General features: G+C 33.5%; 5 protein-coding genes across 5 annotated transcripts; 4 read left to right on the top strand and 1 right to left on the bottom strand.

The window, feature by feature from the left end:
- Positions 1-1,368: 1,368 nt before the first annotated feature.
- Positions 1,369-2,375, top strand: LOC106761322 (DNA-directed RNA polymerase subunit 10-like protein). The gene is made up of 4 exons (XM_014644863.2): positions 1,369-1,511; positions 1,652-1,710; positions 1,860-1,954; positions 2,050-2,375. Exons 1-4 carry the CDS (start codon positions 1,476-1,478, stop codon positions 2,073-2,075), a joined length of 216 nt encoding a protein of 71 aa, XP_014500349.1. The 5' UTR covers positions 1,369-1,475; the 3' UTR covers positions 2,076-2,375.
- A 4,447-nt stretch (positions 2,376-6,822) lies between these two features.
- Positions 6,823-11,952, top strand: LOC106761349 (kinesin-like protein KIN-4C). The gene is made up of 12 exons (XM_014644894.2): positions 6,823-7,319; positions 7,653-7,769; positions 7,869-7,985; positions 8,090-8,170; positions 8,408-8,479; positions 8,595-8,688; positions 8,780-8,811; positions 9,379-9,452; positions 10,316-10,378; positions 10,493-10,637; positions 10,778-11,203; positions 11,335-11,952. Exons 1-12 carry the CDS (start codon positions 7,194-7,196, stop codon positions 11,632-11,634), a joined length of 1,647 nt encoding a protein of 548 aa, XP_014500380.1. The 5' UTR covers positions 6,823-7,193; the 3' UTR covers positions 11,635-11,952.
- A 244-nt stretch (positions 11,953-12,196) lies between these two features.
- On the bottom strand, positions 12,197-15,512 carry LOC106759828 (argininosuccinate lyase, chloroplastic). The gene is made up of 6 exons (XM_014643174.2): positions 15,121-15,512; positions 14,673-15,053; positions 14,081-14,229; positions 13,661-13,952; positions 13,337-13,501; positions 12,197-12,764 (listed from the first exon to the last, which is right to left on the bottom strand). The coding sequence occupies exons 1-6, from the start codon at positions 15,424-15,426 to the stop codon at positions 12,516-12,518; spliced, it is 1,542 nt and encodes a 513-aa protein (XP_014498660.1). The 5' UTR covers positions 15,427-15,512; the 3' UTR covers positions 12,197-12,515.
- A 2,221-nt stretch (positions 15,513-17,733) lies between these two features.
- LOC106760367 (protein NETWORKED 2A-like) lies at positions 17,734-22,078 on the top strand (the record flags this gene model as incomplete). The annotated part of the gene is made up of 2 exons (XM_014643805.2): positions 17,734-19,485; positions 20,442-22,078. Coding segments are annotated over 2 exons (2,772 nt in total), but the record flags the coding sequence as incomplete, so codon positions are not given.
- Positions 22,079-23,018: 940 nt separating this feature from the next.
- On the top strand, positions 23,019-23,863 carry LOC106761399. Its single transcript, XM_014644952.2, has one exon. The coding sequence runs from the start codon at positions 23,120-23,122 to the stop codon at positions 23,684-23,686; it is 567 nt and encodes a 188-aa protein (XP_014500438.1). The 5' UTR covers positions 23,019-23,119; the 3' UTR covers positions 23,687-23,863.
- The last annotated feature ends 609 nt before the right edge of the window (positions 23,864-24,472 follow it).

Raw genomic sequence — 24,472 nt, 5'->3', positions numbered from 1 at the left:
TCTTTGACCGTTCGGTCACTTATTGATTCCCTTTGATACTTTTTTTCCTTATCACAGTTGGGTCAGTTTGTATCCGTACTGTTATAAGAAAAAGAAGTAAATGATGAATGAGTTATTAGGATTTAAGAGTATTCCAGGGAGGAATATCTCATGATTGGAATTGGATTGGTAAAGTATAACCGTGGCCAAAGGCTCAGGTTCTGACTCTATCCTGATATTCCGTGATTACGCCTTCTCAAGTAGAGAAGGGTAACTCATGCGTGGGAATGGCAGGAGGTCCTTTAGCCTAGTATTTCTATACTGAGGTGGTTCCACTGGACTAACCTCGGGTGGCGGTCTGTTGAGTGTATCACAGCCAGGTCCACCCGGGTGCAGAGAGCGGCGAGCATACATGGTCATACCGTCCGGACAATGTCTAGAGGAATTGGTTATGATGATGATTCCCGTTCGACTTTTAAATGGAAATACTTAACTTATGATTTATGATTGGGATATTGATGTATGTGATTTATGTGTATGTTTTGAAAATATATTGGAAATGATTAATTAAATTTACATAAACTTACCCTTATCTGTTCTGTCTTGTCTATGTTGTCGTTCGGTATTTGACCGTCCGGTTTGTTCTCTTCACTGCAATGATCATCCGTTTGGGTGTGAGCAGAGGGTGCTTTAGAAGATATTTTGGAAGATGCCTTGCAAACAGAACAAGCCTTGGATGTGATGCCGGAGACTTGTGCAGAACCGTCCGGTCCTTAGATTAGATTTTTCATTTGCTTAGTGTAATAGCCGTTCGGTTCGTGTTTTGTAAGAACCGTTCGGTCTAGTTATCCCTTTGATGTACCATTCGGTCTTGAACTTGTCATATGACTGTTCGGCCTTAAATTGTTAATGTTATCAAACTTCTATGTTTTTGTACAACTTTAAATTCTATATGAAATCTCATATTCTCTTTACTCCTAAGTGCTTATCTCCTACTGTTCTTTATTATTGTTTATGTATACTTCTAAAATAAATTATACTTTTCAAGCTATATTTATTGGGATGTTACAGAATACATAAAATAAATTTTCGAAAGAATTTTCTGGAATAAACTTTTTTCTATAAGGCCTTTTCTCTCTGTTTTTTTTTTTTTACTTTGCAACATTCTTCCTTTTTTTTTCTCTACAAAAGTGGTAACGGAAACACTTGATATGGCACAGTAGGGTGGATTTTAAATTTTTTTATTACTATGAGGTGTATTTGGTAATGATGGGTGCAGAAAGCACAAGTCATACTTTTATAGTTAATAAGCGGTTGAACATAAGAGCCCAAATGTGAATGGGCTGGAATCATGGAACAACCCATGTACTTACGAAAGCATAAAACACTGTTATGTTGATTTCGTGAGAGCTAAAAAACCTTTAAAATCGGCATGTCCGCGAAAAACAGTATCAATTGAGAAAAGAAGGTTGTGGGAGCATCGATATCAGAGGAAGATGATCATCCCAGTTCGTTGCTTCACCTGTGGAAAGGTATTATCTTTCTTCCTGTTTTCATTCTACTTGTCTCGTGCTCAATCGAAATTAATTAATCATTTAGGATCTTTTTGCGCTTTTAGGGTTTAGGGTTTTGTTTTGCTAATCCTTAATTTTGTCCCTTTTCTCCGATTCAGGTCATTGGAAACAAATGGGACACCTATTTGGACCTTCTGCAGGCAGATTACAGTGAAGGGTTCGTGCCCTATCTCCTATCTTTCATTCAGAGTCTTTTTTTAAGATTATTCTTTAGGGATGATTATAGATGTTACTACTGTGTATGAACTTGATTCACGTTAGTTGTAATATTGCTGTACTAACATTTAAAGTAATGATGGATTGCAGAGATGCATTGGATGCATTGGGACTAGTTCGTTATTGTTGTAGGCGCATGCTCATGACCCATGTTGATCTCATTGAGAAGCTACTCAATTACAACGGTAATTTCTGTTCCCTCTATTATACTTTTTATTTGTCTTAATTATCTACTGTGATTCCCTCTGTGCTGAACTGAACTATATACATTTGGTTGCAGCGCTGGACAAGTCTGATCCCAGTTAAGGAATAACAGATCACCGAGATGGTTCAGTGAATTCCATGCCCTGTAGACATGTACCCCCTTTTTTTTTTAATTAATTGTTTTTCTATAAGCAGTGTCATGTTTTTGTGTCGGTTCAGGTCAAGGATGTTTTTTGTCTGTTCTTAAGAGGGGCTTTGGCAAGACACAGTTTATGTTAATTTCGTATGCATTGTTATGACAGACCAAATTTTTGAAGAATGTCGTAATTGATGCCAATGCATGTCCTGAATTTGTTTTTTAGGAGCATTGTTGTCTGATATACATTGCATATTGCAATTTAACCTGTGTGTACAATGCGTATAGAATTTATTTAGGGACGAGTTTATAAAAAGAGATTTAATCAGGCCAAAAGTTAACAGAGTATCGACTGGTCCTTAACAGATCAAGCCTTAACACCGATTGTCTATTGTAAAATATAATTTCTACGGTGAAAACAAGTTATCAAGTTTACACTGTTTAGTTGGCACCTTAAAAGTTCACAGTTATTTTTACACTCTTAGTTTATTTTCTTTTCCTCTTTTCAGATTCTATGTGCTTAACACAATTTCAGTCATCCAGAGAATGTGAATTAAGAAAGAGGATGCTGTTTAATCTTTTGTTCTTACAACTCTTCATTTTTTCGTTGTATCCATTTTAATATACATGAACTGTGGTGAAAATAAGTTGACAATTTTTTACCTGTTTCAGATTCTATGGAATTTTTGCGGGATTCGAGAATTTCAGTTTTTGAGAGAAAGATGAATTAAAAAAGAGGGTTTTGCATAGTCTTATTATTGTTCATGTTCATATTCTCTTTCAGTTCTCATACATCAACAAGGTCATATATAGTCTTATGGGAGAGTTCATATTTTAACTTTTGGAAATTTATGATAGGAAAATTTCTTTGGTTTTTAACGAAAAACTCTCAAGCAACTCGTTCTAGTTTTGTCTCATTATTATTACGTTATGCTTTTGTTTGTATTGGGAAATGAATATTGTTTGCTTTCAATTTAATCTATCAACAGTTGCACAATAAAATAACAAAGAAGTTAAGTATGGAAAGCATGGTTCTAAATAATGTAACTAATCCTCTAATTAACCTCACATTACCTAAGCGGAAATTACAAATATATAATAAATGAATTAGCTAATACTAATATAATATATGTAATATATAACAAATATTATGTAATATTTTATGAATGGTTAAATATTATCCGAAGTGCACCAAAATTTTGAAAGATTATTAGGTTGCTTTTATCGTTACATTTATTATAGGCTTAATTTAGTTTTAAAATAGATAATTTTCATTACTAATTTCAATTAAATTACAACAATTTTTTTCTTTCTTTTTAACAACCAACATCAATAATTCTTTAACCTTGTCTCGAACCACACATAAACATTGCGATTTTCTTTAACATTCAAAACTTTTAAAATATTATTGCGTTTCTTAGTTTGCAGCACAAATATTTGATGAAGGAATTGAATCTAGGCTTCACACTTTACAAGTGTATTGCATTATAATGAGATTAGGTGTATATAAAACTACAAACGTCATATAATTGATATATACAAATATTTTGGACCGTTTCCTATGAAATGATCAACAATATTTTATATCATTCATATATGATTACTTTATAGATACATACCTATATTATATATAAGAGAAATCTCAATCTCTAGGTGTAATCAAATCGTTTAAGGCTTAAGTTGAGAATCAATTTACTAAAAGGATTAAAAATGTCAAGCTTGACTGTGGTGGGAAGTACTATGGCAGATATGACGGATCAGGTGAATAATGTTCATGGTCTTTTGCTAAAGACCTAGAGAAATGTGGAATTGTTCCACAATACACCATGTCAGGTTTACCTAGCATGAATGATGTGGTTGAAAGACAAAATTAGACTCTTTAGGTTATTGTAAGGAGTATGATTTGTCATTTCGCTTTACCAAAGTCACTGTAGGAAAAAACACTAAAGACTGCAACTTATATTTTAAATAGAGTGCCAACTGAGGTAGTTGCCACAACATCTCATGACCTATGAGTTGGGTGAAAGTTAGTTTAAAACACTTATGTGTTTGGGGATTTCCAGTTGAAGCAAGGCTTTATAAGCCACATGAAAAGGAATTGAACTTTCGAACAAAGAACAATTACTTTATTAGTTATTTTGAAAGATCCAAAGGCTACAAGTTCTATGATCCCAAATTAAAGACAAATTTTGAGATGAGAATTGTCACATTCTTTGAAGAAATCAAGTTTGGAAGGAAATTTTCTTTTAGGAAGAATCAGTGAAAATTTCATATCTGATTCATATAGTTGTTTTCGATGAAGAAAATTCAACACCTCTAAGTTCAAAACCTCTACCAGAACAGATTCAAGATCCTCAAGAACTTGTGCTTCATGATTCAATATCTTTGTGAAGATCCATAAGAGAAAAGAGAAGTTATATTCCAAATGGTTATGTGGTATTTCTCCAAGGAAATGAGGAAAATAGTATGATGGAAGATGACTCAATCAACTTTCGCCAAGTGATGCAAGATCCTGATTTAGAAAAATGGATTAACGCAATGGATGAAGAGCATAAGTTCATGCAAGACAATAAGGTTTAGGAACTTGTTCCATTACCAAAACGTGTGAAACCAATTGGTTGTGAATGGATATTTAAGATCAAAAGGGAGTCTAAAGGTGATGGTGAAAAGGTATAAGGCTCGTATTGTGGCAAAACACTATATGCAAAAGGAAGGAATTGACTTTAAAGAGACTTTATATCCCGTTTCATCAAAAGATTCTTTTAGGACAATTATGAATCTTGTTTCACATTATGATTTGGAGTTGTTTCTCAATGACAACATTGATGAAACAATTTATATGGTGCAACCAAAAAACTCTATGTCAGAAGACCCATAACAAAACCCATTTATAGGCTAAAACAAACATCTCGTTAATAGTACCATAAATTTCATCAAGTGATTCTTTAATTTGGTTTTTAGATGAATGTTGTTGATGATTGTGTGTATCACAAGTTCAGCGAAATCAAGTATATTTTCCTAATCTTGTATTTTGATTACATACTTCTTGCCACCAATAACATAGGCATGTTGCATGAAATCAAGAAATTTCTATCTAGAAATTTTGAAATAAAAGTTCTTGGTGATGTCTCATTTGTATCAGTAATTTAGATACATCGAGATCTATCTTGAGGTGTTTTAAGATTATCATAAAGGAGTTATGTCGAAAAGGTGCTTAAAAGGTTTGACATGCAAGATTGTAAAACAATGGATACTCCAATTCCTAAGGGAGATAAGTTCAATGTCAATCAATGCCTAAAAGGATATTTGGAAATTCAAGAAAATGGAAAAGATTCCTTATGCATTCAGTTGTTGGGAGTTTAATGTATGTCCAGGTATGTACACATTTGAATATAGTATACATAGTTGGGGGTATAAGGCATATATTTAAGCAATTGAAGAATGAATCATTAGAAAATAGTGAAAAGAGTTATAAGGTATTTACAGAGAACAAAATGTTATATGTTCACATTCAGAAGGTTAAATTAGTTAAAGATCCCAATTCAGATTTTGTAGCAAGACAGTTTGTGACCCACTTCAGGTTACATTTTGATATTAGCTAGGGGTGCAATTTCTCGGTGTAATGCCAACCCAACTATTACAACTTCATCAACTATGGGTGCATAATTTGTAACATGCTATGAGACATCAAATCAAAGAATATATTGTTGAGAAAATTTATCACAAGGTTGAGCATTGAAGAAAGAATTGAAAAATTACTTAAGTTATAGTGTGACAACAAATAGCTATATTGTATTCTAACAATAATAGAGCTTGAATAAGTAAAACCACATTAATATTAAGTTCATGGTTGTTAAAGAAAGGATACACAGTGAACAAATTTCTTATAAAAAGATATGAGAAATAAATTAGACTAATTTAATTTTTGTAATTTAAATTAAATTGGATTTTTTTTCTTAATCCATATGATAAACTAGTCTAAGTTATTTGGTTTTTTTTTTTTTTTTTTGCAAAGTTGATTTATCTTTTTTGTGCTAATATAGGGATAATCCGTGAAAAAATAATTATGTTGTCAAATTATAAAAATAACATTTTTTATTAAATGATGTACATATATTATAATTTTTATAACAAATTTATGACACTTAACATTTAAATTACTTTTAAAGATACATACTTTTATTTTATATTTTCATGGTTTAAAATATATTTTTTTAAAAGAAGCCAAAATAACATGTTGCTCAGAAATAAGGTCAGGCCTATAAAACACACATAGAAACAAACTATAATTAATATTGGATCATTCCAAATGTCAAAACTAATATAATTTTATACAAATATTCTTGAAATATTTTTTTTTCTGGAATGATCATATGGTTAAATTTACAGTTAATATCTATTTGAATTAAAAAACCTAATTATAAGTTATTAGGGAAACACATGTGTGTCCACTTTTACATTATGATTATAAAAAATATATATAAAAGTTGAGTATTCTAATTATTATTGAAATAAAATGTAACTTTATAACTACAACGAAGTAATACAAATTTAAAAAGATAAAATAATTAATAAAATAATTTATATTAATAAGAGTAAAATATGTTAAAAAATATCATATTTACATATAGGTATAATATTGATATATATGTTCAATAATAACATCATATTATGTGTAGAAAGAATTGTTAAGAACTTATGTATCAATTATTATTAGTAGATGTAGAATAAAAGATTTAGAATAGTATTAAAGTACACTTATAAAATGTGTGTTTGGTTACTTTCCCTAATTTTATTTCTTAAATGTTAAACAGTGTTTAATATTAATAATAAATGATACATTTTAGACAGAAAATTTGAATCAAATAGGTTTGGCTTCCCTCCGGAAATCTTCAATTGTTTTGTTTTCGTGGCACTTGGCTATTGGTCCTTTACTTTGGCAAGTTAACGTTACAATTATAATAGGCAAATGCATCCTTTCATCCCATAGAAGAAGGTTGAGGTTCAATTTGGGCACTATCCAACCTTCATTTTTTCGCTTCTCATTTTCCTCTTCTCATTGCTTCCTTCATCGAAAGAGTATAATGAAGAAGACAAGTCGCCGATCCAAGCAAACGAGTCCAGTTCATGCCTCATCTTCGGAGCCGAACGAAAAGCAAATCTACGAGGAGAGGATTCGCAGCCTTGAAACAGAAAATAAAGCATATCAGGTTTGGCACGTACCGATAAAATTGCTTGTTATAAGATCTGATTTATCAGATGTTTGTTCTTAGCACGTTGATTGAGTTTAGAATCAGTGTTTGCGTTTGTATCGGAATAGGTTTATGATTCTCAAATTTGAAATGGAATCATCTGTCGCTGAAATGTTTCGAGTCTTAGGAAGTTGATTCTTGAATTGATTTTTGACAAATTTTGTTGTGATTGAGTATGTTGTTGGTCTGAGAAGATTTTAATGAATAGGTTATTTGACGAGTTATTATTGCTGTATGTTGTGATGTTGAGTGGATGTTACTGTTGCTTATTGGCGTGTTGTATTTTGGCAGATTGAGATTGCTGAACTAAGGCAGCAACAACTGGGGAGTGACTCGTCGGCTTCGAAGAATGGAGTTGAAAAGCTTAAGAAAGAGTATCTTCAGAAGCTGAATTTGCTAGAAGACCAGGTAAATTTTATTTGTTTGCGTGTGGTATAATGGAATTGTTTTTGTTGGTATGGCTCTGATTTGTGTTTTTTTTTTTTTTTCAATATTCTGCTGTTTCAGGTTTCTGGATTGAAGATGAAACTGGGTACTCGGTCCCAGTTTTCAACTCAAAGGAAAAAGGTCGATGAATCAACTAAGCAGTTGCAATTTGAGATTCAAGGTTTGAAGGCTCAAAAGGTGTCATTTCTTTTGTGGATGAATTATTTTATGAAGTGTTGCTTTCGTTCTTATTCATCCCTCTTTTTGCTTTGGATATCAAATCAACCTGTGTTTGCGTACAGGTTCAACTGCAATGTAAGATCAAGTTAGAGTCTGTTCAATTTAGATTAACGAAGGCTCTACTTGAAAAAGAGATTCTTCAGGTATCTATTCAGATTTCAGTTACATTCTCTTGCGTCTAAAATTTTGAATGATTTACGATTTCATTGATAAAAAAAATAGTTGATGTTTTTTCTTTTTTCTTTTTTTTTTTTTAAATTGATTGATGGGAATACATATTTGTTAACATATCAATTGTTCACAGATATAGCTGTTGTATTTAGTATTTTCCTTCCCGTTAGCTTTCTTATCTCATGAAATATTTGTTAATGTATGATTAGCTTAAGAAAGAAGGAAGGAGGAACGAAATCAAGACCCAAAGTTTGCTGGATTCAAATGAGAGGCTTAAAATGGTTGGTTCTTTGTATATTACTCTGTTTTTATGACCTTCTATTTATTTTGGTCGTTGCTATATGCCCATTGTTTTTTCTTACGTTAATCACTTTTCTCTCCATATCTTCTTGTCAGGTATTACAGCGGAAGACAGAGGAAGCTTTTGCTGCTACTAAAATTTTAAAAGACATGATAGCAACTCGAAAAGCTATTTCACACAAATCAACTGGTTGGAAGACCCGAATACCTCTTTCGTTTTTATTTGCTTTGTGTTGGCCCCATCGCATTTATGACCTCTTTTATTGTTGGTTTTCATGTAGGTGCTAGAAGTAGAAATGGTCAACTAATTCAGGTAATTTTAAAATCACTTCTTGTTCATTGGTCCTGTTGATGAGGGCTGTGTGGTTAAGTTTTTCTGACTGATGACATGTTTTACGAACTCCTGCTTATTTCCTTACAACTTTGGCTGAATCTTTCTCATATATCCTTACGACAGGCACTTTATTAGTTTTCCTGAAACTTGTTTATGGGTCCCTGTCTCTGTATTTCACTGGGTGCTGCATGGTTCATATGGTGTGCCGAATTGTAACACATTTTACCTCCCACGCATTTCCTTAGACTCACTCTTGCTTAATAGGTCCTGTATTATAATGTCTTTATTTGCTCCATTATTGAGGTTCGTGACCCGTTTTGTAGATTTTATCCAATATGATATTGTCCATCCTTTTTTTTTTCTTCAAATTTGTAGTATAGTTTTATGGTCTGCTGCAGAATGTTATTTTTTATTGATTGAACTTAATCAGTGGTTTCTTCCTTTGAAAATGTATATTGAATGGGTTTGATAACTGTTTTGTAGCAGTGATCTAATTTATTAGTTAGCTCAACATACTAAAATATCATCAAAATGTGGCTGGTGCAGGATGCCGAAGAGGAACTTGATGTCACAACTAAGTTACACAAGTTATGTTCACAATATGAATCCAAAGTGGAAAAGTAAGTCCTTTGTCATTTCTCTCGTTTGTTTTTTTCTTATGGCCCGTTTTCACATGTCTTTCAATTGTTTAACTCTTGTTCATTTCATATTTTATTGAATTTTCCCACCACTATTTATTTAAATTTAGTAAGGATGAAATTTACTTCCAATCTGGCAAAATTGATTACTCAATGCTGTTTGAAATTTAGTAGTGTAATGGTGTGTATTTATGTATGCTTCTTTTGCTATAATTCATATTGTATATGGTAGGAATTTTACAAGACAACAAGTGTGAGCGACAGTAGCTTGCAGAAGTTGAGTCGTGAAAGAACTTATTTAACTATATGGAAGCTAGCACAAGTGTTTCAGATTTTGCATGCCTTTAGTATGATATGATATGATATGTGACTCTAATGCTAGCATACATTTTGGCTTGAAATGTCTAAAATATAAGTTAGGGATGAACTGAACATTGTATCCATGTAGTTCATTTTTAACACGGAATCCTTGTTTAGTTCAGGTTTGAGGAGGAATATCCATACTAAACGTTACTAATTCTATACTGCTACTTCCTATTTTTGAGTCAGCCATATAATAATTCATCAGTTTTCTGATTATATGATTTGTGAAACAATCTTTTTCATGTCTCATTTTTCTGAGCAAGCTAGTATTTACTGGGTGTTTTATTAATATCTGCATGAAGAGTGTGGAACTGAATAGCTTCTTTTGTTTAAGATCATTCAAAAGATTTCGGATTGATGTCAACAAAATTGTATAATTTGGTTATGTCTCACCATAGTTTGCTTGCAAGAGTATTCCTGTCAGTATAATTTTCGTGAAATGCATATAAAGAGCCCTCATTCTAACAATTTGACGTTATCAGGATGGCTGGAGAAATTGTACAGCTGAAGGAAGAAGTTGAGATGCTTAGGCAGGAAAAATTCGGGTGAAAACCGTTACTCAATTTTCTTTTGCAACGTTGAAGACTTGAATTCTACCAGCTTGCGTTACCATATAGTCTCCCTAATTTAATATTTTGTTTGAAATTTGTTACTTCAAGGCTTGAGTTACAGGAGGAAGAGTGTGACAGCCTGGAGAAAGTTCATGACATCCAAGATCTGAAAGAGCAAATGAACAGCCTTGATTGTCTACTTAGAGAATTACAATCGCGGAAGGAAAAGATTGATGTCAAGGATAAGAAGCAGGTGAGTCATTGACATCAAATTAGAACTGTACTGGGAATAAGATGACGCGAAGTTAAAACAAACAATTTAGTATGGACATTTAAAAAAAAGAAGTTATTAAAATATATTGTAAATTTCTTACTCTGTCAACATCTGATCAGGGGGACCTGGTTCTGTCTCATCTCTCTGAAGAGACTACTGACAAGATAAAAATGGGTACACCTGAAATGAGCAGTGCAAGTGAAAATAGTGTTAAGACGGACAGAACAGCTGGAGGGCTCTGTTGCTCATGCAGTAAGAAGTCTTTGTGCAAGACTAGCAAATGTAAATGCCGATCTAGCGGTGGGAGCTGTGGAGCATCGTGTGGCTGCACACGTTTTAAGTGCACAAATAGGGAATCAAACCAATTAGCAGGAAACGAACCACTAAAATCAAATAACACAGAATGTTCTGTGGAGGAAGATGGAAGTGTGATTGCTTCTGAATGTGCTAAACTACTCCAAAGTGCACTTGTTCAGAAACCAGCTAGTTGCCAGGACAACCCGGTGCCCAAAAAGAAGCCATTACGTGACATTCAGAACTCCATGGTATTCTACATCTAAAGCTCTTTGCATTTAATATCTAATTTGATGACCTGCCTCAGATTTTCGTATTTTACATTTTTATAAGCAACAGTTTTCCAACTAGCTTACTATGCCATTGGACAATGTGATTACAGGTGAGATTGGATGATCAAAAGCAAGGAAAGAAAAAGAAAGGGCGAAAACCAGTAATTCAGCTAGTCACCAAGGACCCTGTGTCTTCCCCTCCAGAACATAGTAGCAGTACTGAAACATACAAAATTGAAACGCAGGAAAATGGTCCATCTAGGTTTGACAAGATGGTAAAACCAGATACAGAGAATAATTCTGGCCAGTCAAATGAATTGGCCGTATCCATTACTGATGCACCTGGATTTCGTCGTTTAAGAAATCCAACCCGACAAGCAAAATATGCCGTTGGGAAAGAAAACTGTTAGCAGCTGCAAGCATCCTTCGTTCTTATAAAACGTTATGCCAATGCTGAATTGACGAGTGCGGTTAGGTTGTTAATTTCCTTATTAACTCCATAATAACGTGGTTGCGTTAGAGATCTCATGGAAATTAAAAGGAGTGGAGTCATATAGCTCGTATTTTTAAGGTTTTCCTTACATTCATTATTTGCTTTTCTATTATTGTATGAAACCGCGAGTGTAATGACCAAATTCCTTTTGACAGGAGTGTCGGAGGCACCTAATTTGGTTTACTAACCAGGTGCTCCTTGATTTCTTGATTAAATATAATTTTGAATTGGTTCATACGTGCTTAAATTATTGGAGAAGGGAAATGGAGGAAAACAAGTAGCGAAACTAGAAATAAAAACAGATGAAAAATAATATTACATTATAGACCGTTAGAAAACAAAAATCGCAAAATAATGTAAAATTAAAAATTGAAGAATAAAATACAGCATAAAAATAACACTGAAATAAAAGCAAATTATGATAATAATAATAATAATAATAATAATAATAATAATAATAATAATAATAATAATAATAATTGTCTCTAACTTTCAAAAATTCATGTTCATTTGATGGTATTCATGTGATGTCTGGTGGCTGAAGATGACTTTATTTCATTAAAAGCCATAAAATATAAGATCACTATTAGGTGTGACATTTTGATTCTGAAATATTCAGAAAACCTGACTAATTTGCATATAAAACCTAATGCTCTTACACACTTCAAACACTCAAAGGTATCATCTTGGTGGATTCCAGAATTACGCGTTAGGATCTTTGGCATGAGCATTTATTCCAAGTTTTTGGGATTGGCTTTCCATGGCACGATGAGATTATCATGACAATCAGGATAATCTTTACTTCATTTCAAGTTTTTTCATCCAATAGTCAATTTGGCTGGCAACACATGCTGACCCAGTGGAGCCGTAAGAGACAAATTTCTGGATCGCATTTTCTACTCCAAGAAAATCATACACGTCCTCTTCAAAAACTGGATTTATACTTCTGAGTTCATCAAGACTTAAGTCCAGCAGTTGGCAGTTCTTAAGTGTACATAAAGCAACAGATTTTCCAGCGATATCATGAGACGTTCTAAATGGCACACCCTGAAATGTGAAAGAAAAAGAAAGAATGAGGATTGCACGACTAATAGAGATCAAAAGGATAAGTTGTAATTTAAAAATCAGAAGTCCTGAGTAGAAGAGAAAGAATGATATAGTTGGAACATAAAAGCAAGCAGCCATGGTTCGAACAGATGCACGATGACTTGCGACAGAACCCTCCTGACCCCTATATGCATGAGTCCCCTTTTTAGGGGAGAAGTACCCACACACACACACACACAGTACCCCTCGTTGTTTAGACATCTAATCCTGAACTGGATAGACTGGTAATAGTGGAGCATGGAACAATGACATGAAAAGCGTTTCACAAAGTAGTTTTTTGAATTAGTATTTGAAACAAGATAAGATGTAAAATTTGTAAACATTTATTTCCTTCGATTGATTGTATTTTGGGGATGGGGGAGTGTGCTTGATTCTATTTTCTGCTGAAGCAAACGACCCTGCGGAGGGGGAATAAAGATTCCACCAGATGGATTATCTTGCTTTTCAGTAACACAAATTTGTATAGCAGACAGATAGTTAACTCAGAAGGCAAAACAGTAAATGGGACTGACCTTATTAACAAGATAATCGGCAAGTGTGGTTGCATCAAGATGACCAGCAGGTAATGCCTTTTGTATTCTTTCCCGATTGAAGGAAATATTGAGAGCAAATTCTGCTGATACCTCAAGCATCCCCAAAATAGTTTTCACGCTGTCAAATACTGGTTCTTTGTCTTCCTACTTCCACAAAGGAACTTTTTTTAGTGAATCGCAGACAACAAAAAAATGCACAAATAAAACAAATGAACTAAAGAACAAACCATGAAAGAAAACATGCAATTCAAGAAAAGTTACACTTTATTTTATTTTTTATTTTTTTTTTTACTTTTTAGCTACCTGCAAATCACGGTTGTAAGCATGAGGAAGACCTTTACACAATGTGAGAAGCGTAACAAGGTCCCCTATGACTCTGGCAGACTTCCCACGAACAAGTTCCATGGGATCTGGATTCTTTTTCTGAGGCATAATACTACTTCCAGTTGAAACAGAGTCGCTTGGTGTGATAAATCCAAATTCCTCGGAAGCCCACAGTACCCACTCCTCACCAAGCCGAGAAAGATGCACAGCTGTGATGGCATTTGCAGAAAGAAACTCCAGTACAAAATCTCGGTCCGAAACTGCATCTATACTATTTAACATAATATAAAATCAGTTAGCATATCCTGCAAAGATATGCATATAAAAACTTGAAACCAATTACATGCTAGGTATAATTACATAGATTGACTTCACATAAAATAAAATGAAGTGAAATACCTATTCCTCAAGGGAGCCGTAAATCCTAAAGCTTCTGAAGTCATGAATCGATCTATGGGAAGCCCTGTACCAGCCAATGCACAAGCCCCTAAGGGGCAGAAATTCATCCTAGCTCTACAATCTACCAAGCGCCCAGCATCACGCTCAATCTGCATAATAAATAATAGTTCTAAAATTATACCCAAAATCCAGATCACCTCCTTAATTAAGTGAGTGAATAAATCAGATAGAACATACATTTTCAAAATAATAACAACGATAAACACATCATATATACACAGTGCTGACATAAATAACAACACCATTCAGTTGTCGAACTCCTCTACTCTTCTATTATTAACATGAGATTTTAAAGTTGGCGAGACATATACACTTGATTTACAACACTGTTTTCTAAAGAAACTCCACAATAATCAACATCAATTTCTCATATAAAACCTATCATTGAAAATCATTTCGCAAAAGAAGTAATACAATAAAAAAAAAAATACGTTCAGGATACAAACACCTTCAAATGTTCAAATATACGCTCAGTGAAAAAAGTCACTTTTCCAAAAGCAGTAAACAAACAAGGCCTAAACTACGATCAAACCTCCTCAACATAAGCCAAGAGAAGATGCTGCAGCAAAACGGGCTGCGCGCGCTGCAAGTGAGTGTAACCAGGAACAATGAGACCCTCGTTCCTCAAAGCCAGGGTCAGCAGCGACACCTGAAGCTGCTTCATGCTGACGAGTATCCCGTCGATGGCGTCGCGGCACCAGAGGCGAAAGTCAGTCAAAACCTGATCGTTCCTACTCCGAGCGGTGTGGAGCTTCTTCGCAGGCTCACCGATCATGTCGGTGAGCGCAGCCTCGATGTTCATGTGCACGTCCTCTCTGTCAGCTCTCCAATTGAACTCTCCATTCTCAATGCGCCTCTCTATTTCCTCCAAACCTTCGAGAATGGAGTCTCTGTCGCTCGCGCTTATCAAACCCTAAACAAAGAACAGTGAGTGTTTCGCCGAGCGTTGAATTGGAAGAGTGAAAAATTTCGTGACAGACCTGGTGAGCGAGCATCGACGCATGCGCTCTGCTTCCCTTTATGTCTTGCTTGTAGAGCTGCTTGTCGAAGGAGATCGACTCCGTGAACCTCTCCACGGCGTCGGTTACACCCTCCTTGAACCTCCCGCCCCAGAGCTTGGCCTCCTTGGACTGGGCCTGGGCTTGAGCCGGAGACGGTCCCATTCTTGGAGTCGCGAACCTGCGTGGGGGAAATGCACAGTAGGAGGAAGTTGCGGAGAGTGAGTAGCGAGAGGAGGAAGAAGGTGCTGAAGTGAAGCTTGAACTCAGCGTGGCTGTGAAAACCATGGCAGAACGTCAGATTTCAGGGTTTTGCAAGTGTAAAAGATTCTGCTTGTGTGAGCTTCGTCGAGAATATTTTTTTTACCTCTTTTTCATGCTGTTTTATTCGTCCGAACAAAAAAGCAATTCAAACCAATGCTCCATGACGCTTGGTTGGCCCACCCACACACAAGCGTCATACTTCTAATTAATTTTGATTATTACTCAAAATTATTATAATCACACTTTAAACTCAAAAAGAAATTGGTGATACAAAAGCACCCACTTTGGTTGGGTTATTGTGATGAGTGACTGTGAATGCCATAGTTTTTTTTCAGTTTTAATTATGTTATTTAATTATACAATTAAATAAAGAGTTAAATATGTTTTTGTCCCTTAATTTTCAATGAAAATTGAAATTAGTTCATCTTCAAAACTTTGACATGCTTTAGTCTTGAAATGTATGAATTTAGTCTTTTTAACTAAATTTTGTTAGTTTTTCTTCTATGATTTCTTAATAGCATTTGGGTTGTTTACACTTTTTGACACATTTTTGCTTCAATCTTAACTAAGAAACACGTTTGAAACATTAAATAAAGTTAACAAAATTTGATTAAAAAGATTAAATTCATACATTTCTAAAGTTGAGGGACTAAAACGTTTTGAAGAGAGACTAATTTTAATTTTCACTCAAAATTAAGAAATCAAAAACATATTTAACCCTTAAATAAATATGGTCATACAGAAAATATTAATAACATGTTCATTTATTATATATTTTTAAATTTTATTTAAACTACTCATATCACACGAAATCATATTAGAATTAATATAGAATTATTATGTTATTTCTTCAACTATACATAACAAAAGCTTTAATTATTTAATCTTATTTTTATTTTATTATGTCTTATACTTTTATATTTTTAAATTCCTAATTTGGAATAATATTCTAAAGTAGATTCTTCTTCTTCTTTATATCTCTTCATCATTGGTTTAATCTAACGAGATAAATATGTTTCTATTCAATTTTTTAGACATTATCTTCTATCAATTTAATTAATTAATGCTTTTTTATTTTACTTTACTCGTATGCTAAGTAAGCATGTTATTTTTTTTTATATATTCTCCATTCTTTCAGAAGAATAATGTGACTTTTAACGACTTTTTTTTTATATTTTAAAAACGTTTGAAACAAATACTTCGTTTATTTATGTTAGTTTTTTGTATACACATTAATATTTATTTTATAAACTACTTGTTTATTATTCACCATATCGTCAATCTAATTATTAGTAAAGGAAAAAAATGTAATCAAGAGAAAAACTATGTTAAATGCTGTTTCTTAGATTTTTTTTTTTTTTTGATAAAACTATTTATTGAGAAAACTAAAGGATGATTTTGATCAAATGTCACAGAAAATAAATCATAATTTATAACTCCTTTTGAAATTATGCTTTTTAATTTTAAAATATATATTTTTCTCCCTAAAAAGACTAAAGTACCCACTTAAAAGCCCCGTAACAAAGCTCTCCAGACATTTTGGTCTTCAAAGGATCCAATACATTAGACACCAATAATTGTGGAGAAGTATCCTCGTTTTCATGTATTGTTTCTCTCTTATCTAAAATTCTTTAACAGCCAACATCATTAATAAAATTTGCAGTTATTCTAATTAGACATTCTGTGTTCCTTAACTTGTAAATTTTTGAACCACCTTATTGGTTTCGTTTATCTTCATCATCAAGGTCTAATCTCAATGGATTAAATGTGTCTGATCGTTACACAAAATAAAAATGTTGCATAGAGCCGCAACCAGTGCATATTCATGGTGGTGGGCGAGCCACATCAGGACAAAACAATCAAAATGGCTGGAACAAAGTCTCCAAGGTATATATCTCTCTTAGTATTATATAGTTTCATGCTTTTATATCACATCAATTCAATCAAAACATCAGTAGGTCCCTATTGATATATTCACATTTTCTTTTCTCTGGATTTCACAAACCTTAATCATTTAGAAATGATGCAGATTTCTCTCTTTGTCCTAAGATGGCAAGGTTGTCTACTTGGTTAAACATGATGCATTTTTTTCCACAGATAAAAACTTGCCCCATTTCTGTATTCACCATTTTCTGATTAGAAAAATGAAGAAAAATGTTTATAATGTGAAACAAAGGATAATAATAGAATGGCCTGATTCATAAATACATTGATGACATGAAGAACAAGAAGCAGAAAAACACAGATGATAATCACATAACTCTCACAACTCCAACCCACATTTCTCATAGGATTACTTTGTAAAAATAATACCTTGGGTTGAAAAAATAACTTTGCCAATATGCATACAAAAACTCAACAGATATGGAGCATGTGGTGGCCGAAACCCTCAACATCATTCATAATGAAGGAGAGTCATTTTCCCAAAGGGCAGAGATGTACTATAGGAAGAGGCCACAGCTGATAGGTTATGTAGAAGAAATCTTTCGAGCATATAGAGCATTGGCACAGAGATATGATCGTATATCAAAGGAACTTCAAAGTGCCAACCGCACCATTGCCACTGTTTTCCCAGAACAAGTCCACTATGGAATAGATGAGAATGATGATGAAGAAAGTTTCCGTGGAACAAAGTCATCATCATCTAAAAACCCCATCAATCAAACACCAAAAAAGGGCATTCCTAAACCTCCAGATATACCGAACGATTTTAGAAAAAGATATCCAGTTAGGAGGATTGCTAGCTCTGCAAAATCTCCTCCCATTAGTCCTACTTCAGGTCTGAGTACGGCTGAAGCACTAGAAGAAGTTGACAAGCTTCAGAAAGAAATTTTGGCACTGCAGACAGAGAAAGAATTTGTAAGGAGCTTGTATGAGCATTCCTATGAAAAGTATTGGGAAATTGAAGACAGGATTAAAAATATGCAGAGAAGAGTTTGCAATTTTGAAGATGAGTTTGGCATTAATAATATCATAGAAGATAATGATGCACGAGCTTTGATGGAAGCAACTGCTCTAAATTCATGCAAAGAAACCATGCTTATGTTGCAAGAGGTAAAGGCACAATCATCTGAAGAGGCTAAAGAATCGTATCAAATGATTGAGGAAGCTCAAGGCAAGCTTAAAATCCTCAGAGATGGACTCTTTTCTGAAGATAAAAGTGAACAAGACCGAAAAAGCACAGAGGAAGAAGATGTATTTAGCTTGGAAAAAGAAATGCATGAGTGTGAAATCAATGAAAAGCTTGAGAAAGATTCAGGTAGTTCCCTCACTTTGGCAGAAATGGCTGACAAGATTGATGATCTTGTAAATAAGGTTGTTACGCTGGAAACTGCAGTCTCTTCTCAGACTGGCTTAGTAAAGAGACTGAGATCAGAAGCAGAAGAACTTAAAAAAATTACACTCGTCTTGGAAGAGGAAGAAGAAATGCTGATAGAAGATTCAGAAGAAACCACAAAGAAGCTGGAAGAAGTTGAAGAAAAGTTGAAGAGAGCTAAAACTCTCAATCAAAGAGTCAAAACGCGAGGCAACAGCCTCCAAAGACTCTTTACCAGGGCTAATTTTGAGCTTGAATATCTTTCAGGAAAAATAAATGATGTGAAGCCAGATGAGGAGGGAGAGAACTTGCTACTTTACAAAAGCAGAAGTGCATCAGATGTAGAACTAAAAGAGGAGTCTGAAAAACTAGGTGATGATAACACAGAAACCAAGAAGGATCTTAAGACTACAAAGGAGACAAAGGAAGACTACAGTGTGAATCTTGGTGATGTTAGAAATGAAGATAACGAGTACAATTTGAATAAAAGTACTGATTTAATGATTGAAGACAATCCAGAGTTAATTCCGCTGAATAAGGATGATTTTTCTGAGTCAAAGAGTAATCTTGACACTGAATCACTCGATCAGGTAACTGGTGAGAAGGATCAAACTAAGTGGAGTCAGATATTTGCAAGTGGATTAGATGACAGAGAAAAGATTCTGTCGGAATTCAATTCAGTTTTAAAGAACTACGAGGATGTAAAGGGCAAACTCAATGATGCGGAGAAGAAAAATCAGGACAACATTTTGGAGTTCGCACTTCAGGTAAACATCAGTCAATATATATATATGCATGTGTGTGTGTCTAAGAGCTAAGAAAAATTAATGAATGCTTAGATAAATATCTGAGTATATAGTGAACTTCAATGTTAACAATGTAAAGCCAAATTGAAGGAGCAATACCTTTTTTAACAAATTTGATGTATAGATTTACTTAATCCTCATACAGAATAAATTATATATCAGAAACAAAAATCTGGTTAAGCTTTGTACAATTTTACGGGTCTCTCATACATGTAGCTTAAAGAAAATTCATTAAAAAATAAAAATATGTGTATGATGAGAAGTGCAACATTTAATACATTAAGATTCTAAAAGCTCTACCTTTCATTTAATATTTTTTTTTTCATTTTTGAATTTGTAGCCGCAAGTGTCCTCCACCAAATAATAGAGGTTAAATACGTTTTCGTCACTGAACTTTGACGTGAACCGTGAACTAAAATTTGTCTATGTTTGAAACTTTGATATATTTCAGTCTCTAAATTTTGAAAATAATTAGATGTAATCCTTTTAATCCAAGTACATTGAACTTTTTTTACGTGTCAAATATATTTTCAGAAAACATTAAAGCAGAAACATGTCAAACAGTCTAAACAACTAAAATACTAGCATGAAATAGTATTTGACACGTAAAAAAAATTTAACGTGATTGGATTGAAAAACTATATACATTCATTTTTAAATTTGAGAACCAAAATGTATTCAAGTTTTGAACAAACACGAATTTCAATTTTACATAAAAGTTTAGGAACTAAGTTCATACTTAACCCAAACAATAATTGTTAGCATATCAGAATTTTAGGCATAAACTACTCTGAAATTGTTTAATGACAAGCTAAAATAATAGGTGCAATGGTTAGTGTCGACATTTTACTTTTAGAAGTTGTATTTATATGGTATGCATTTCCTGCAATCCTGAGAATTTATATCTATACTAACAGATAAGGGAGTTGAAGGATACAGTTGAAACTAAGGAAAAAGAGATCAACATTTTACAGCAGAAGCTGACCTGCTCTGAAACAAATCCTGAAGAAAGTCCTCGCATCGCTCTCCCCGATTATAACCACACACCACAAGAAGCACTTCTTGGAATTGCACCTCATGAAACAGAGACACAGGACACAGAAAATCCAACTTCAAACACAGGTGCAGGTAGTACTTCTGATGCAGATCACCACCACCAATGTGTTGATAAGAAAACAAAGATTGGCATACTAGTGAAGGTGACATCTAGCCAGCATAACAGGAGCCGTTCACTTTCAATCTTGGAGAAGAAATTTCGTTCAGCCATTAATATATTGCTAGAGGAGAACCTTGAGTTCTGGTTGAGGTTCAGCACCTCAGTGCACCAGACACAGAAGTTCCATGATTCCATAGAGGACTTAAAATGTGAGCTTAAAAGCGTAAGGGACGACAATATGTCCCACGACAACTTAAATATCATGCATTCTGAAATAAAAGCAATAATTAAACACCTGAGAGAGATAAGAACCGAGTTATCACTATGGCTGGATAACAATGAGATTTTGCATGAAGAGTTACAACGTAGGTACCCATCATTGTGCACCTTACAAGATGAAATAGCAAGAGCAGCAAATCCAAATTGTGCATCAAATATGGCAGAACTTAGTGGGTATCAGGCTGCAAAGTTTCAAGGTGAGGTTCTCAACATGAAGCAGGAGAACAAGAAGGTTTGTACTCAACTACAAGCAGGTGTCGTTTTTGTGAAGGGATTGAAAGGCCAAGTTGATAAGATGCTACAAGAACTGAGTAAAGAAATAGGGGTTAACAATCAAGACCAAATTAGAAAACAATCCACAAGTCGTGCTAGAATACCCTTGAAGTCTTTTCTGTTTGGTGTCAAGTTAAAGAAACAAAGGCAACAAGTCATTGAATGTGAGAGTCCAGCAGGGCAAAGACAATACAGTGATCTAGCACCTGATGATGATGACCTTGACTAGACCAACTTTCATAATCTTCTAATCAAGTGTTTCGGCAACTCTACTTTCTGTATAGTTAGTCTGTCATCATGATTTTGAAGTTTTCCTTTTTGGATTAGTTTTTTTGTAAAGGTTTTTAGATATACTTCTTTGGTATCTTTTTGGTCAAAGATAAAAATCATTAATCAAATATAGGTACAACAATATTACACAAAGCATCAGTTGCAACTAAGGAGAAAGAAACAAAAAACTAGGAACCCTTCCCATGCATGATACTACACAAATATAAGAAGTAAAAAAGGTGATGCAAATATATCATAAGCCAAAGTTGTGCCTCAGTAGGTGTTTTATAAATTTAAATTCCTGTAGCTGGTTATTAGTTGTTATTTATGTTTGAATTAGTCTTAGGTAGAAGTTTGTTAAAGTTGTTTGGTTCTGTTTTATGTTTTGAATTGTTAATATCTATGTTGTATTTAATACATGTTGATAAATGAAAAAAATAGTCTTCTTCCAGATTAACAATTCTTACTTTCTAACAATTGGAATCCTAGTTGAAAATAATCATTCTTTATATACTCTTTGAGTGAATCAAACTTCAAATTTCAACCATCAAAATAACAATACATTAATTCAACTGAATTAAAAGATGAGGAAAAATAACCACAACTATAACTACATTACAATAAAATCTCATTGAATAGAAAATAATCCAAGAATAAATAACAATAAAAATAACACTCTCTACATCCAAATAAAGTGACAATAACATTCACGATATTTTCAAATAAAAGGAGAATTCAACTAAAAAATCAAATTAATGAGAGAACCTTAAAAAAGAAGTCCTATTTTTTCTCACAAAATGTTTTATTACAAGGAAAAAAATAGAGTTGATTTTCAATTATCCCGAAATCAGATTTAGAGGCAAGGTAAAAAGTTTCAGCCTATGAATTATAAAAATATCACTGCACATAAATTTGGATTCTATTTAATATAAAAATTACAATTACTTGATTATGATGTATCTTAAGCTTTTTTATGGTATTTAACTTCTAAATTAAATTGGTAAAATAACATATTTTTCATCAAACAATGAGTTATTTAAAGAAAGAAAATTGAAATGACCGAAATAACTTGAGAGAATAAAAAAATCCCAAAAGTCTTGGAAAAGAAATAATAAGGTTAAATATTTGTTTAGTTTCTTAATTTTCACTTAAAATTGAAATTAGTCGCTCTTTAAAATTTTGGTCCAATAAAATATCTTAACTTTAGAAATTTGTAGATTTAGTTTTTTTATCAAATTTTGTCAAATTTATTTAATGTTTCAAACATATTTTATAATAGCATTTGAATTGTTTAGACTCTTTAATACATTTGTAAAATACATTTAAAACCTCAAATAAACTTAATAAAAATTTTGTTAAAAAAACATACAATTTTAAAGATAAAAGTAAAGGATTAAATTAGTCAAAAAATTTCAAAGAAAAATTAATTCTAATTTATTAGTTGAAGAGCAAAAATATATTTAATCCGAAATAATATTTCAGATGTAAAACTAATTAATATACACATTTACTTTGATTTTATGGCTGAGAAATGAAGTAAGAGAGCACCACATAAAATAAAAAAAGAAAAAACAATGTTATCTGAAAGAAACTCGGAAAGAAGAGAAAGAAGAAAAAATGGCGATGTTAGCATCACCATATGTAAAACTCTCACTGCCATTCCAACTTACCTGGTCCAAACCCTATCCCCGGCGCCTCGTCGTTCTCCGAGCCACCGAACCTGAAACCCCTCCCTCCGGTTCGGAGCCCTCCGATCCTGAACCTGATGCCTCCGACGACGACTTCGACAGCCGCATCAGCCAGCTCCGCCTCCGGAACCGCAGCGGCATAGGAAAGAAAGCGGAGCTCCGAAAGAATCGGAAGTCGAAGAAAGGAAGCTCCGGATCCGGGTCGGGCGTGTTCCTGCCGCCCGTAGCGCTGAAGGAGCCGGTTTCTGAGGGCGTGAAGGTGGAGCTAGGGTTCAGCCAGTACAGCGAGCGGTTGAACGGTCGCATTGCAATTCTCGGCTTGACAGCGCTGCTGCTGGTGGAGCTGGCGACGGGGAAGGGCGTTATCAACTACCACTCGCCGGCGATTATTCTGATTCAGATCTATTTTGTGGCTGCCGTTGGAGCTATCTTTGTTAAGTATGAGAAGGAGAAGATCAGTGTATGGCCTCAAACTGATTCTTCCACTAACAAGTGATTTTTCGCCCAAGGCTTCTGTTTTTTGCTGATCAAATGTAATTATTTTGTTTGGTTCTTGAAACGAATGTTATCTTCAGGATAAATTGTGATTTTCTAGATTTGCAATTGTATTATATTATATGATACTCATTCTTATTTGAGATAAATTGAAATTCAAGGTCCTTCTTTTGTTTTAGATTATGCATAAATATTTCATGTTCCTATATTCTAGACCCTTTTGTTTTAGCTTAAGCATTTTTTGTGGTAGTTCTTATCTCCATTTACAGAAAATGCATTCACTAAACAGATTAAGAGAGAGTGTTCATGAGGATAATCCTAAACTATTCAAGCAAATCTGGAAAAACTTGAAAATCAAACCATCTATATACTCACAATAGTTTACAAGCACCAAAGGATATCCAGAATCATGTGTGAATATAAACCCACATTAAATCTAGGTTAAGTTTTTTAAAGTGACTAAATCTCTGGGAGAATTCTTAAAAAAAAATAACTCAATCTTTCTAAAGTTTCGTTTATATACCTCACTTCATTAAAAAGTACATATTTTAGTTATTCTTTAAGAAAAATAAACATTTATTTGAATACGAGGTTAGGATAGTGTAAGAAAAGTCTGTTGCTATATAAATATTTTAAAAATTAAGTTAGAAAAGTTTGAAAACAACCCTCTTAAAAATACAAATTACTTATAGATGTTTTAGGAAAAATACTGCTATTAAATATATATTCATCCAAATTTTACGATTCTTGAACTTAAAACTTTCTATTTCCAGTGTAATAGCTCCAA

Source organism: Vigna radiata, chromosome 5 (genome assembly GCF_000741045.1).
Source record: "Vigna radiata var. radiata cultivar VC1973A chromosome 5, Vradiata_ver6, whole genome shotgun sequence".
NCBI classification, from domain to species: domain Eukaryota; kingdom Viridiplantae; phylum Streptophyta; class Magnoliopsida; order Fabales; family Fabaceae; genus Vigna; species Vigna radiata.
This window is presented reverse-complemented; position numbering and strand designations above follow the sequence as displayed.

Excerpts from the sequence above, each read along its gene's own strand:
- LOC106761322 (XM_014644863.2), top strand. The coding sequence starts at position 1,476 with ATGATCATCCCAGTTCGTTGCTTCACCTGTGGAAAG. Across the intron at positions 1,512-1,651 it reads GTTGCTTCACCTGTGGAAAG|GTCATTGGAAACAAATGGGA; the intron begins GTATTATCTTTC and ends TCTCCGATTCAG. Across the intron at positions 1,955-2,049 it reads GAAGCTACTCAATTACAACG|CGCTGGACAAGTCTGATCCC; the intron begins GTAATTTCTGTT and ends ATTTGGTTGCAG.
- LOC106761349 (XM_014644894.2), top strand. The coding sequence starts at position 7,194 with ATGAAGAAGACAAGTCGCCGATCCAAGCAAACGAGTCCAGTTCATGCC. Across the intron at positions 7,770-7,868 it reads TGAATTTGCTAGAAGACCAG|GTTTCTGGATTGAAGATGAA; the intron begins GTAAATTTTATT and ends CTGCTGTTTCAG. Across the intron at positions 8,689-8,779 it reads TATTTCACACAAATCAACTG|GTGCTAGAAGTAGAAATGGT; the intron begins GTTGGAAGACCC and ends GTTTTCATGTAG.
- LOC106759828 (XM_014643174.2), bottom strand. The coding sequence starts at position 15,426 with ATGGTTTTCACAGCCACGCTGAGTTCAAGCTTCACTTCAGCACCTTCT. Across the intron at positions 13,502-13,660 it reads CTTACAACCGTGATTTGCAG|GAAGACAAAGAACCAGTATT; the intron begins GTAGCTAAAAAG and ends TTGTGGAAGTAG. Across the intron at positions 12,765-13,336 it reads CCGATTATCTTGTTAATAAG|GGTGTGCCATTTAGAACGTC; the intron begins GTCAGTCCCATT and ends TTCACATTTCAG.
- LOC106761399 (XM_014644952.2), top strand. The coding sequence starts at position 23,120 with ATGGCGATGTTAGCATCACCATATGTAAAACTCTCACTGCCATTCCAA.